This window comes from Ammospiza nelsoni, chromosome 6 (genome assembly GCF_027579445.1).
Source record: "Ammospiza nelsoni isolate bAmmNel1 chromosome 6, bAmmNel1.pri, whole genome shotgun sequence".
Taxonomy (NCBI): Eukaryota; Metazoa; Chordata; class Aves; order Passeriformes; family Passerellidae; genus Ammospiza; species Ammospiza nelsoni.
The window spans coordinates 12,548,529-12,562,144 of NC_080638.1; the positions used below are offsets into that span (position 1 = coordinate 12,548,529).

General features: G+C 56.3%; 1 protein-coding gene across 1 annotated transcript; it reads right to left on the reverse strand.

The window, feature by feature from the left end:
- Nucleotides 1–88: 88 nt before the first annotated feature.
- Nucleotides 89–4,815, reverse strand: LOC132074080 (NACHT, LRR and PYD domains-containing protein 12-like). Its single transcript, XM_059473547.1, has 7 exons — nucleotides 4,770–4,815; nucleotides 2,369–4,061; nucleotides 1,744–1,872; nucleotides 1,343–1,513; nucleotides 959–1,132; nucleotides 664–834; nucleotides 89–499 (listed from the first exon to the last, which is right to left on the reverse strand). The coding sequence occupies exons 1-7, from the start codon at nucleotides 4,813–4,815 to the stop codon at nucleotides 298–300; spliced, it is 2,586 nt and encodes an 861-aa protein (XP_059329530.1). The 3' UTR covers nucleotides 89–297.
- Nucleotides 4,816–13,616: the final 8,801 nt, after the last annotated feature.

A 13,616-nucleotide genomic window follows, 5' to 3' on the forward strand; every position in this document is an offset into this window, starting at 1 on the left:
CCATTCATTGGGGATACAGGGCAGGAACGGGAACCACAGACACATCCCTGGGAATGGTGGGCTGAGGGTGAATAGCCCAGGAGATTGCTGGGATTGCAGGGTCTTTATTTGGCACTGCCAAATGCATGCAACTGCTGCCACCAACAACGAGGGCAAAATGGAGGGGACAGGACCCAGATCCTGCCCCGTGGATGCAGCAGGATCTCCTCCCTGTGCCCCGAGGGTGGGGCAGGCTCAGCCCCACTCTCAGCACAGAGAGCCGGGCCAGGAGTGGCTCTGGTTGTTGGAAGGATGTTCCTAAAGGATGGGAGGTCTCCTGAAGGAGGACAGCGCCTTCCTGCCCCCCGGCAGCACCCCGCGGTGGCAGGGCAGCCGGGCCATGGCCCCGGCCTGCGGCACGTCGTGCTCCAGGAGGTTCCCGATGTTCAGGCTGGGCTGCAGGGCCCGGAGGGCGTCCAGTTCCTTCAGCAGGGCCTGGCTGAATCCGTCTGTGCTCAGCCTGGGTGTGGGGGAGGCAGGAGCAGAGGAGAAGGTGTTGGAGCTTGTGGGGAGGGAGGTGCTGCAGCGGCCGCGGTGCCGGTGCGGCCCTGCCTGTCCCGCGGCCTCCACTGCCCGGCTCGGGCATGCCGGGCATGGAAGGGTCGGGGCAGGGCCCTGACTCACCCCAGGCTCCTCAGCGGGCAGGCGGGATGCCGGAGTTGCTGGCAGAGCTGCAGGATGCCCTGGGCTTGCAGCTCGTTTTCGCTCAGGTCCAGGCAGCTGAGACGGGGCCCCTGCAGCAGCTGCGCAGCCAGGGCCGGGCAGGAGGCGCCCGCCAGCCGGCAGCTGCCCAGCCTGTGGGAGCGAGGGAAAGAGGGAAGGAGGGCTTTGGCCTCTGCTTGCTGAGCTGCTCCAGGTGGGAAGAAGAAAGCTCTGCATAAGAAGGAGGGAGCACTTGCCCATCCTGCAGCCACTTTACCGCAGTGTCTGTAGCGGGCAGGCACAGTGCTGGAGCCCCTCACACAGCAGCTCCACGCCGGCATCACGCAGACCCTCGCTGAAGGACAAATCCAGCTCCTCCAGGCAGGTGTTTATGCCCAGCACAGCGGCGAGGTCCTCGCAGCTGGCACTGGTGATGCGGGAATACCGAAGCCTGACGGGAACCCCGGGAAAACCCTCAGAGCCTCCTGAGTGCTCCTACTGCCATCCCACCATGGTGGCGTTCCCCACCCTCATGCCACAACCTTGGTGCTCCTTGGCCTGATGTGTGGGACAGAGGCACCACGCCACCCCAGGGGGACCCTCTTTGGTGTTTCCGGAGCTCTCAGGTCTGATAGTCCCGAGGGACTCTGGGGGTGCTCACCGCAGGATGCGCAGGCGGCAGCCCGGAGTCCGCAGCCCCTCACAGAGGAGGCGCACGCCGCTGTCACCCAGCGAGCGGTCAGCCAGCTCCAGCTGGGCCAGGCCCGGGTGCTCCGCCAGCAGCGCTGCCAGCTCCGCACAGCAGCTCTCGGACAGCCGGCACCACTGCAGCCTGCGGGAGAGCACGGAGAGCAGGGGCTCAGCACATCCCACCTGTCCTGGCTGCTCACCTGCCCACCAAACCCTCAGGTAAAGAGGGCCTGGCCTCCCCTGGCTCCTTGCCATTGTCCCCGGGGAGCAGCGGGGCAGCACCAACCCACTCACCCCCTGCACTGTGGTCCGGGTGCCCCCACCCCCAGCCCGGATCCCAGCCCTGTTTTGGGCTCTACGTGCGTCTCTCACCGGAGCACCTGCAGGGCACTGTCCCGGTGCCGCAGAGCGCGGCAGAGCAGGTGGATGGGGCAGGGCAGCTCCTCCCGCCGCCACGCGACGAGGGCACCAGGATGTCCTCCGGCTCCCGAGACTCCAGAGCTGCAGGGAAACAGAGCTGCGGTGCTGGCTGCTCGCGGTTCTGACACCAGCACACAACCCCCCCACCCCGAGCAGAACCTCCAGCTCCTCCAGAGGGACCTTTGCGGCTTTGGAGGAGCGAAGGACTTCAAGCATTGCTGCTGGAGCCACCCGGAGATGTAAGGTGAGTCACAGGGCGCATTTAACATTCCAGCACAAGGGATCCCCCTTTTCAAGGGAGATGATGGGAACTTTGAGTGACAGCTGGCCACAGGTGGGCCTTGCTAGGTCGAGCCAAGAAGCTCCATCACTATCAATCCCACAGTAAGCAGCGGATGGAGGAGCCCACGTGTTCCTTATTCTCCCCAAGAATAAGTAAATCCTCTGCTGCAGAACCAAACACCCAGGGAAAGGCCAAACTGGTGTTCAGGAAGGAGGAGCTGAATCATCCTTTGGGACAGAGGAAGAGAAATCTTTGCAGTTTTGGGTCATTAAAGCAAGGAGGAGCAGGACTTACCAAGGCACTGACACCTCCAGCTCTGCCTCAGGATCCCGCCAGTGGAAGGAGCATCCTTGGAGGGTGACGGAGCCCAGCCCAGTCCAGTGTTGGATGCAGAAGGAAAGAGCCATCTGGTCATACAGGGTCAGCCTGGTGTCCTGCAAGTCCAGGTCAGTGAAATGACTCAATGCACTTTGTGCAAAGCTCTTCTCGTTCATCTCAAACAAGAAGTGGAAAGTGTCCATCTCCGAAACCTTCAGTGCTTGGCCAGGGTGAGAGAAGCCTCTGTGCCTCCCCTGAAGCCACTCCAGAAGCTCTTCCCTGGCTCGTGGTGAAATTCTGCACCCAATGGTATTGTCCATGTACTCTATGGATTTCTGGCTGACCAGACCAAAGAGGAATCGCACTGTTACATTCAAATCCTTTCTGGACTTGTTGTAGCTTTCTAACAATTTATTTACGTTCTTTTCAAGCCTCCCCAGGCTGCTGATCGTTTCCCCATCATCCTCCAGAACGTAAAACATTGCTGCAAAAAACTCCTGGAGGTGCAGATGGGTGAAAGCATAGACACTCTCATGGTCTTCTCCTTCCCTTGGGATTCTTTCATTGAGGAAGTAGGGGAGAAGACCTGGCAGGTCCAAGCCACAGTCCTTTATTTCCTTCTCCTCAAAGAGGACCTTGTGCTTCCAAATACCCTCGGCTGCCAAGGCGCAAAGCTGGAGTAGGAACTGCTGGAGGACCTGGGGGTTGTCCCTGTCCCTGTGCTTCAGTAACTGGGAGAGGTAGAACATCATCATCCCTGTGGTGGTTTTGGAGCACTCAAGGAGGTTTTTCTTCCCACAAAGCTCTTGTTCAAGGATGGTGCAGATGGTCCAGCTCATGATAGGGATGACACACAAGCTATAGAGGATCTCGTTGCCTCTGACAAACCTGAAGGCCACGTCTGCTTTGTTGGGGTTCTCAAAATACCTGTGGAAATACTCCTCCCTCCTGGCTGCTGAAAATCCCAGTATCTCCACATAATTCTCACCCTTCAGGCACTGCCTCAGGCTTCCAAGAGCTGTTGGCCTCATGGTGATGAGCAAAGAGGCTTTAGGGAGCAGAGTCTTCTTCAACAAGCTCATCAGGGTGAGCTCCAGCGGCTTCACCTCCCTGGGGTCAGAGCTCAGTTCAGCTTCAGGCTGAACCAAGGAGAACCCCAGGGCCTCGAAGCCATCAAAAATGAACAGGATCTTCTTCTGGTCATCCAGGATCTTCCCAGCTGGCACTTGCAGGCCAGGACAGCACCATGAAACCAGGTCTGCCATGCTGGCTTCCATGGGAAGGACGATGGCTTTGCAGTCAATGCAGAAGACAAAGTCAAACTGCGTGTGGAGTGCCCCTTCTCCCCACTCCACCATCACCTTCCTGACCATCATTGTCTTCCCCAGCCCTGGGGCCCCCACCAGCACCACGACCTGCGGGGTTTGCCCGTCTCCACTGGGTTCAAACAGCATGGTGGTGGTGGTGGCTGCTCCGCTGCTGGCGCTGGCACATCCCTGGCTGGTTCCCACAGCTCCATCCTTGGCTCCGTGCTTGCTCCCAGGCTCCCTGGTGATGGTCAGGGTGGTGAAGCGGCTCTGGAGGGACGGGCTCTCCCTGGGACAGGCGCCCAGCTCCCTGTCCTGGCGGGACTCCCGGACCATGTGCTCTCTGCTGTCCCACCTGTGCCCTGTGCCAAGAGGAGCAGGGTCAGTTCCCAGCCCAGAGAAATTCCCCACCAGCCCACCTGTGCCCCCGACACACCAGCAGCTGCTTATTTCAACGCTCAGTGCTCTCCTAAGTCTGGCTGCAGCACTAAGGACACAATTTGTGAGGATCTGGGGATTCTGGTAGGTTGGCCATTCTCCTTCTAGGTCCTGATCCTGATCTATCCACCCTTGTTTTATCATCCTCATTCACCTGGGAGCAAATGCAACTGCCTGGGGCTGCCTGCAGCCTCTGACTCATGCTTCAGGGGACAAAGGCTCCAGAGCACAGACCTCTGCAGAGATATCCTTAATCCCCATCCCAAGAGGAAAGAATCTGCCCAGGTGGCTGCTGGAAAGTGCTGAGAGCACTGGGTGAGCTTTAAGGTCACTTCCAACCCAAACCATTCTGTGATTTTAAACAATGCAGGAGGAGTTGTTTATTTATCGAGGAATTACAAGCCCATGTAATTCACTGCAGGGATGAGCTGCCTGGACAGAGCTGGGTGACCCTGTCCCCAGAACAGCTTCAACAAGGAGTGCCCAGGACTGAACTCAGAGCCCAGGCCCATGCCAGCTGGTGGGGAGGCTCCAGGTGAGGCTGCTCAGCATTCCAGGCTATAAATAGTACCCCAGGGGGAGCAGGGCTTGGATTTTCACTGCAAGGACTTCCTGCTGCCAGGGAAACCCACCTTGGGTGCTGCAGCAAGTCATTCCACTGTGAGAAATGTCCTTCATCCTGCTTTCCCGGGAGTTTGAGGTACGGACAAATGGTGCTGCCCAAACAGCCACAGGGTTTTGCTGCTGTGTAGCCTTTTCCCCCCTCTCCAGCTGTGGGTTGGGTTGTAACTTGGGCTCTAGGAAAGGAGAGAGGCTCCTTTAGGATCTTTGGATGCTCAGGGATGAAAGGGGTGTGAGCCTGTGCTGTGACCTGCTCTCCTGGTTTGCCTGCTCCAGTTTATGCGCAGGGCACCTTTGTCTGGATTAGGAGGGAGTAACCCACTCGATGATTTTATTTTCTGTGAGTGATGATTTTCTTTCCATGATGGGGGAAAAAAAAAGCTTCAGGGTGATGTGTTTAGCAAAGTAGCCTCTGAGGGATACTGGGAAAGGGAGAAAGGATGTTTTAAGGCACACAGGGAGTTTAAGGACTCCTTATGGACTTCTTATTTCCCTGCTCAGAGCCAGACATTACACTGTCCCTCCTGCTTGCAGGTTGTCAAATAATTCTGGGGGCAACCGTTTCTCTCCGAAGGAAATGGTCTCAAGTGTGTCAGGGGACATTTAGACAGAATATTGGGGAAAATTCCTTCACTGAAAGGGTTGTTCATTCCTGGCACAGCTACCCAGGGCAGTGGTGGACTCCCCATCCCTGGAGGGATTTAAAAGCTTCGTGGATGTGGCACCTGGGGACAAGGGATAGTGATGGCCTTGGGCAGTGCTGGGGAATGTTTGGTCCTGATAACCTCAGTGGGCTCAAACAATTCCACAATTCTATGTTCCTTCTCATGGATGCTGCTGCCACCAACATTCCCCGGTGGGTTTTTCAGGGAGAGCTCCCCAGGAGCCAGGGCTGTCCTTATCCCTGCTAACTCCTCCTGGGAGGTGCTGTGAGCAGAGGGGGAGGGGGCAAATCCAGCAGCACCGTTTCTAAAGGTTTCCCACTCCCTCTGACCTTGAAAAAGCCATTTTCACCTTGCTGTGTCTCAGCCAGGGTTGCCGCTTGCTGTGCCTGCGCTGCGTGAGGGGGGATGTGACTCTGCCACAAGGAGATGGGGGAAGTGTATTGTTTTAACAGCTTACAGCTTTTCCTTCTTTTTTCCTTCCTTTTTTTCCCTACCTCAGTAAAAAAAAAAAAAAAAAAAAAAAAAAAAAAAGAAAAAAAAAAGAAAAAAAAAGTTTACATTCAGAATTTAAATGTAGCGTGAATTCTGGTCTGAGACGTGTGAGAGCATCACGTGGGGCTGCTTATCTCCTAAGGCACAGGCAGAGTGTGTGATCACAAGGAAACTGCTGTTGGAGCCCCTCATCCAGGCTCTGGGGACAAGACCCGGTGGTTCCCACTTGCAGGAGGCTCCCTCCCTCCTCCTGCCACCTTGAAGATATTCCTGCCTGATACAGAAGTAGCAAAGAGATTTTGCTAGGGAAGCAGTGGTTTGGGGGTGTCCTCTGCACCCCTGCATTAAACTGTGGATTTCCACCAGCTTTGCAGGAATTCAGCCCCTCTGCTGCCCTCTCTGCTGTCTGTCAATCCAGCAGATTTGGGTGGTATTAGGAAGGGGAAGCAGCTGTTTGGAGACATGGAAAGGTCCTGGCTGTGCCTGGCACAAGTCTCTGAAAGAGCAGGGAGTGCTGGCACTGCTGGGTGCAGGACCAGACAGGGAACAGAGGGTACATCAGCATCAGCCACAGCTAATCCCGTCTGTGCCAGCCTGTCTGAGCCCAGCTGGCTCCTGGAGCCAAGGACTACAGAAGGAATAACCTTGCTTATCCCTGTCCCAAGGGGGTGTGGGTAGCTGCATCCCAAGGCAGGCCCTGGAAGCACAGCCTGTCCTGGGAGATTTACGTTCTTGCATCCAGCCCCTCATTCTGCAGCTCTCTTCTAACACAGGCAGGTTTTTTCTTTGCAGTGGGATTTAAGCAACCTGAGTATTTTTTAGACATGACATGCACCTGGCTGTGCACTGGTGGGTGGTTGGTGGGTCCTGAGCAGGGTGCAGGCAGATGGGCAAGTAGCACACAGCCCGATTTGCTCTGAAATAAGGGCTGAAAGAGCTCCAGAGAATCCCAGAACCTGCTGAGGTTTGGGATACAAGCAGGAAGTGACACGGGGATGGGAATTTGTACCTGTACCTGGTTGGAGGGGTGAGGCTGTAACAGAGAGGTCTCTTTGCTTTTAGCTGGTGAGGATGAGGAGGAGGTGGCTGTGTCTGACAGTGCCTGGCTGGCTGACAGCACTCTGCAGTGGGACTGGGCTGTGTGCCCAGCTCTGGTCTGGGAAGGGGTGTCAAATCCCAGCCTGCTGGGACAAGGAGCAGTCTGGGGAGAAGGGAAGCAGAGCTGGCACAGAACTATCACAAGGTGCAGCATTTCAGTGTCTTCCCTCCACTGTGCAGAGCTTCTCCTTGGCAAGTCAGTTTTACATTCCTTAACTCACTGCTCGGGATCATCTCAGTTGGAAATCCTGGTGGGGGGAGGCTCATACTCCTTTTGCCTGTGGTCTACACAGAGGCATCCCAATGTATCAGGCTGGCCTGCTCCCGGGTATTTTTCCCTGTGTGTCCTCCCCACTTCGTTGCTATGTTTCATGCAATTGCTGCAAATCCAGGCAGGATTTGGAGGAGAATCAAACGGAGCAGCAGAGGGGTCAGTGCCGCAGGGATGGCCCTGAACTGCTGAGCCAGCTCAGCCCCAAATGACAGAGGATGTGGAGATGCAGCTGGGCTGCCTTCACCACCCTGCGGCCCCCCCTTGGCACCCGGCCCCTCCAGATCCCAGCCCTTCCCTCTGGATTGGAGCGCCCTCTCCCCCCCTCCCTGCTCTCCATCTTCATGCAGTCTGCAGAGGTGCATTGTGGGAAACTCCCAAGTTTCCCCCCCACCCTCTGCCTGCCTCCCTCCCTCCTCTCTGCGCAAGAGCCAGCTCCCAAGGTGTGACTGCTCCGGCCGGAGGACAGAGGTAAGGGAGGGATGCCGCTGGGACGGGGGGCGCGGGTGGAAGGGCCGGGGCTCCCAGCTCGGGGACGTGCGGATGTCCTGCGCAGGGTGACAGAGAGACACGGAGACGTGGAGCTACCTGCCCAAGGTGAGTGTGCACCTTCCGCGGCCGCCCGGGACGGAGGCCGGGGCTGCCATGCCGGCTGCCTCTGGAGCCGGCACCCGCAGCTTTCCCCGTGCGAGGCAAAAAGATCCTTTTTGACCCCACACAAGGAGCACGGCGAGGATGGCCGGCCCCGAGGGCTCCCCTCCCGCCCCAGCTTCGCTCGCTGAAGGTCAGGCAGGCACAGGAGGGGCTCCTGCACACGCACGGCCGCCTCCCGGCCGCTTCCTGCCCGCAGCTTCCCGCACGTACCTGCAGCCTCCCCGCCGCCGCCGCGGGCTGTGCCGCGCAGCCCTCCCCGCTCCGAGCCGAGCCGAGCCGGGCCGAGCCGGCCAAGGACAGGCCCTGGATGCCGCAGAGCACTCCGGAGGCAGGAGGGCGGCGGGCACGGGGAAGCGGAGCCGGCCATGTGCCGGAAACAGGGCTGCTGGGAGGGAGGAGGGGAAGCAGCATCCCGGGCTGAGCCTCTCCGGCCTTGGCAGAGAGCTGCCGCACCTCCCCGGAAGGGTTTGAGCGCTTCTCCAGCTGCTTTTCCCCTCCCATCTGCATGGACAGAGGGATTTGTTTGCCTTTTGCTCTGCCTGGATGGATTTAATGACTCTGTTTAATTCTGTGAGTCATGAAGCAGGAGGGAAGCAGGAACAGCCGGCATCTTGGTTCAGCCTTCACCTTTTCCAGGGAAAGGGGGTTGTTTTGTAGGGCAGGGAGAATCTGATATCTATCAGGGGGTGTATCCTTTGATTTGACCCTGGGCTTGTGCTGGAGAGGAGCTCACAAAGGGAAATCTGACCCCAAAAACCCGCAAAGGGAGGAAGATGTCAGAGGCAGCAGTGCCTGTTAAAACAGGGAGAATATTGCACCGAAGGAATGGGAGAGGGGTGGGTGCCAGCCCAGGGCTCCTGAGTCACGGTGGGTGCTTCCAGGGAGGGAATGCTCCGGGAATGTCTCAGGCTCTGCAGTCTGATGTCCCTGCTCTCTGTGCATCCATGTGCATCCCTGGGATATGTGCTGGCAGGGACCTGTTGATTTGCTCCTGTTTACTTCTCTGTCCCTCTGGTGGCTTCTGGGAAGCTGCAAATGGGGGAAAGAAGGGGATTTTTAAAATTGAATCGAGGTCAGGCTGTCAGAACTTGGGCATTGGGACAAGAGGAGGAAACCTCCCCGCCGCAGCCCCGTTTTCCTGGGTGGGGCTTGGGCAGGATGCCGTCAGGAGAGGGAGGATGGACTATGCCGGATTAAGCTCCCTGCTCCATCTCAGGACTGACCTCCAAAAGTCTGACCTTCACAGGTTTGACCTTCGGTGTTTTCCAGCTGTCCTTTCTCAGCCACGGTGCCCAACACCAACATCTAACCCTGTGATACTGTGCTAGGGTGGGGGAAGAAATCCCAATTCTCCCCTAAAAGTGCATTTTCATCCCGCTGCATCCATCCCCTCCCCTGGCAGGCTGCTGGGATGCAGGGCTGGAGAACACCCTGGCACATTGTTCCCATCCTGGATCAGGTGTCGGGACTGGCAGATGGGATGGAGGGAGGGATGGAGCTGCATGAGCAGGGATTTCCATGCTGGAGGAGCTTTGGCCATCCTTCCCCAGATGCTTTCCAGCTTTCTGCTGGGAAGGAGAATGCCCTGGTGTTGCTGCACAAGGTAAGGGATGGGTTTTACCCCAGAGAGTGTGGGAGCCTCCCTGGAAGGTCACTGCCTCGTGTGGAATTGGCCCCTTGTCTGCCTGCAGTGGCTTCTTAGATTTCAGCTGCAGAGCAACAGCTTTCAGGCTGATGCCTGCAGATCCAGGGGCTGCCAGATTCCAGACCCAGCTCTGCATGAGAGGAATTGCTTCCAGAATCTTCCTGCTGGCCCCAGCTGAGCCACAAAGGGGGTGATGCCGCATCAGGCGGAAGGGATGGATTTAGGATGCCCATAAACTGGGGAGGGGTGTTGAATTTGCTGCTGCTTCCTGCAGTGGTTGGGGCTATTTCACTGTGTCACATATATCCCTCATTCTTTTTCTTGTGGATATTGAATTTGGGATGCAGGACTGGGAGGAAGATGCCTTAACAGCAAGATCTGTCAGAAAGGGAAGCAGCCTCCTGAAGCTGGGGACTGGCTTGTGGCTGCTTGGGGAGCAGCACCCCAATTTGGAAGCATCTGCCCTCTTCCCAAAGGCTTCTCCCAAGTCCTGGCAGGCCTGGGGTAAGGAGCAGGGCTTTGTGGTGGGAAGGAATGAGTGTTCACCATTTTCCAAGAGGCAGGGAATGTTTGCTGACCCTGTCACATTATCCCTGAGCTGGCACCACAGGCCCAGAGCTGAGCAGGGAACCAAGAGAAGCCCCATGGCCCCAGCTAGGGTGTTGCTGGAAATGAATTTTTCACTCTGGGATGGCTGGAAAAACATTCTAAAGAAATGAACTGAGTGTGTTTGCAAAAGTCAAAACAGGAGGAGTTGCCCAGGGTAGGGTTCAGGATGCACCCAGATCCCTGTGAGGTGTCATGGGTTAAGGATCCAGGATTCCTGTTGCTGTGGTGTCTCCCAAAGTGTTCCCAATTATTGCTCCAGTGTCCTGACAAGTAGCTGCCATGGGAAGAAAAAGTCATCCTGGCTGAGAAGCTTTTCCTTTGTGCCCTGAATTTCTGTTTGGGGTGAGGGGCGCCCAGCCCTGCCAGGGAGAGGCTCAAGATCTAAGGCCTCGTGGTTTTGAACGGTAAAAGCAACAGTTTTGCTCTGCTACAAAAAAAAACCAAAACTGTTGAGGGGAAAAGAGAATTTGATTTTGTGTCTGAGTGAAGTTCAAACTCAAGATTAAAATGAGATTAGCACAGCAAATTGAGGTGCTCTGAACTCTGTTTTAGGAGCTTGGGGACTGTGTTGGGATCCTGAGGAGCCAGGCTTTGCAGCAGGGTATTTCCAACCCAGCCTCAGCGACGTATTTCCGGATTCTGTTGAATTCTAGAAATTATTTTGCTGTAAGGTGTGTCTGAGAGTGCAAACTGTATGGGGGAGGCTGGTGGCACTTGAGGGGCCTTCCCAGGTGTGGCTTTTCCTGCTGACAGCAGGCCAGGGCCGTGCCAGCTGTGACTCAGTGCCCACCCCAGGGAGTCAGTCAGAGCACGTGGCTGGAGACAAAATCTCCTCTCTCCCACAGCTGCTTGGCAGTGCCTGGTTTTTGCTGTGCACGTGGCTGTGTACAAACATGTGTGGGTTACCAGGGTAGGTTGGAACTGTGTTTGGGGTTAAACCCCTCCAAAAGAACACAGGTTGAGCCCCTGGTAGGAGTGTGGTGTGCCTGCAATGCTGCCTCCACCTCTCAGAGAATAAAATGTCTGCCACATCCATCCCAGGAGCTCTTTGGGGACAGGATGTGTGTGGTTTGCAGAGGTGATGCTCAGCTCAGAGCTTGTCATCTGCAGAGGTTGTGGTGTAGAAAAAGACCATATATGTCGTGTTTCTGGGCTCTTTCTGGTGGGGAGACTGAAGTGCTGTGTCACCTGTGTGGGCAGCATGGCTGGGCAGCCTCCCAGGAAGACAGTGGCAGTGGTGTCACACCTCTGAGCAGCTGGTGGCCTGGGGTCTGCATCCCAGAGCCCTTCCCTTTGGAAATGGAGGGCAAAGCTGCCTTTACTGGGCTACAGGAACCTGTCCTGTTCCCTGACCTCACCTTGGTACCAGGTACAACCCAGTCTCTGAGTGTGGATGCCTTGCCCAGCCTGGAGAGAGGGGACATGGCTTGGTGGCACTGGGAGCAAGAAGGAGGGTCCCGGCCATGCTCTGGGGGCTGTGGGGATGGTGGGTACAGATTTTTGGTCACTGCCAGCACCAGCTGGACCAGTGAGGAGCACGCTGGGGCTCTGAGCAGCTGCAGGAATTGCCGCAGCCACGGAGCAGAGGCTTGGCTGGCAGATCTCCCCCCGTGGCAGCAATTTGAAGCTGCTGCCACTGCTAAAATGCTTCCAGCATCTGACACTCTCCATAACAAGATTCAAAGGGCTTGTTTGAGAGGGAAATGTTTAATCCAGGGATGGGGGGAGGGATGTGGGGAGTAACAAACAACAGATTGGGAAAAGGATTCATAAATATCTCATCAGAGTGAAGTGGGTCAGCAGTGTTTGCTGTGACTGGGTGGTGCTGTCACTGAGGGTTGGATTTGGGAGGGCTGGGAAGCACAGCAGGCTCCTGTACAGTCTGTCCCTGGCTGTGCAGCACTGAGGCCATTCAGGAGTGTCTGTGACAAGTGACTCTGCTGGCGTGGGGTTTGCGTTGCGTTGTGTCACGTTTGCCGTGCGTTGCGTCAGGAGCCGGGGGCTGAAATAGCCTGGAAGGGAGCTAAAAATCCTCCTTGGGGAGCTGCTCATGGCAGCTGAGAGAACACAAGCTCCTTATGTAAAGCTGCTTTAATATTTATGGTAATATCAGAGGCGGTGCATTACCTCATCCATCTTCGCTGCACTTCTTGGGCATGGGGAATGGCTTAGTCACTACTCTGCTGACCTTCTCCTGGGTGCTTGCTTGGCATCTCCCTGCCTTGAACACATTTGTTCTCCCAGCAGCTCAGAGAAAGGGAGAAATGCTGGCTTTCCCCATTGGGAATGGGGAGTTGAAGCACCAGGAATGCTGCTCACTTGCAGGAGGGGACTGTAGACAAATCCTTCCAGCCCTGACAGATCACTCCAGGTGTGGCAGAGGGGACAGGCACAGATCCCTGAGGACATGTCCCAAAGGACAGGGTGGTCCTGGCTGCATTCCTTAGGGGTTAGATGAGAAGATGGAGGAGAGTGGGATGGTGGGAGTGCTGGAGAAGGAGCTCCCTCTGCTGCTCCAGAGCCACCTTTGGTGCCAGCAGCTGTTTCCGTAGGGAAAGCAAGGGTCTGTCTGTCCCGTGCACTAGGGGATGAGTGCCTTTCTTCCAGACAGGCAGGAGTGACAAAAAAAAGGAAGAGGAGATTAGGGGATGAGGGGAAGGATTTGAAGATTTTTCCTGCCATTTCTGGCTCTTTCTGCACAGCATTGCTCCAGGTCAGATGTGGTCAGCTGTTTCCAAGATGGATGTTTCCAACTAGAGGACACCTGGAGTGTAGGGATGGACCTTTGCTGCAGGATAAATCCTGATACATAACCCCACTGTGCTGTTAAATCCTTCCTTGCTGCCAGTCTCAGTGTGGCAGTCAAGGACCTGATGGAAATGGGTTGCTTTTCATGACAGAGGGAAAAACCCTGGGGATGAGCTTCCCACTGCACCCCAGACCCACACCCTGGAGCAGCTCCTCGCTCTTGCAAAGTGACACTGACTTTTCCTTCCCCATGGAAGCAGCAGAGGAGGATGAGAGGATTTGGAGCTGGGATGGGTCCCTGCAGAGGGAAGGGGCCATGCTGGTGGAGCTGTGGCTCAGCTCAGCAATGACTCATCCGCTGCGCTCGGTGCAGGATTGATGCAGCTTTCATCTGTGCACGCAGGAGACAGATGAATAGATGTGTTTGGTGATTTGCTGGGATTTGAGGCAGGAAAGTGCCCTTCAGGGAGCCAAGGGGAGCTGCTCCTCTGCTGGCCTGTTGCTCCAGTGGAGGGCAGCTTGTTGCTCTGGGTGAGTCTGACTGCACTGACCTTGAGAGCATCCCAGGGGAGCTGTGGTGTTTGTGTGCCAATCTTTGCAGCAGCAATTTGGAAGGCTTTCCTTTTCCTTTTTCTCCTTGATCATCCCTGATTTTATTACACCAGCTCCTTCTTCC

Bases quoted from the DNA above. Each gene is read 5' to 3' on its own strand.
- LOC132074080 (XM_059473547.1), bottom strand. From the start codon at position 4,815: ATGAAGGACATTTCTCACAGTGGAATGACTTGCTGCAGCACCCAAG. The intron at 1,514-1,743 runs GTGAGAGACGCA...GCTCTCCCGCAG, and splicing joins AGTGCCCTGCAGGTGCTCCG to GCTGCAGTGGTGCCGGCTGT. The intron at 500-663 runs GTGAGTCAGGGC...CCCCACACCCAG, and splicing joins TGCCCGCTGAGGAGCCTGGG to GCTGAGCACAGACGGATTCA.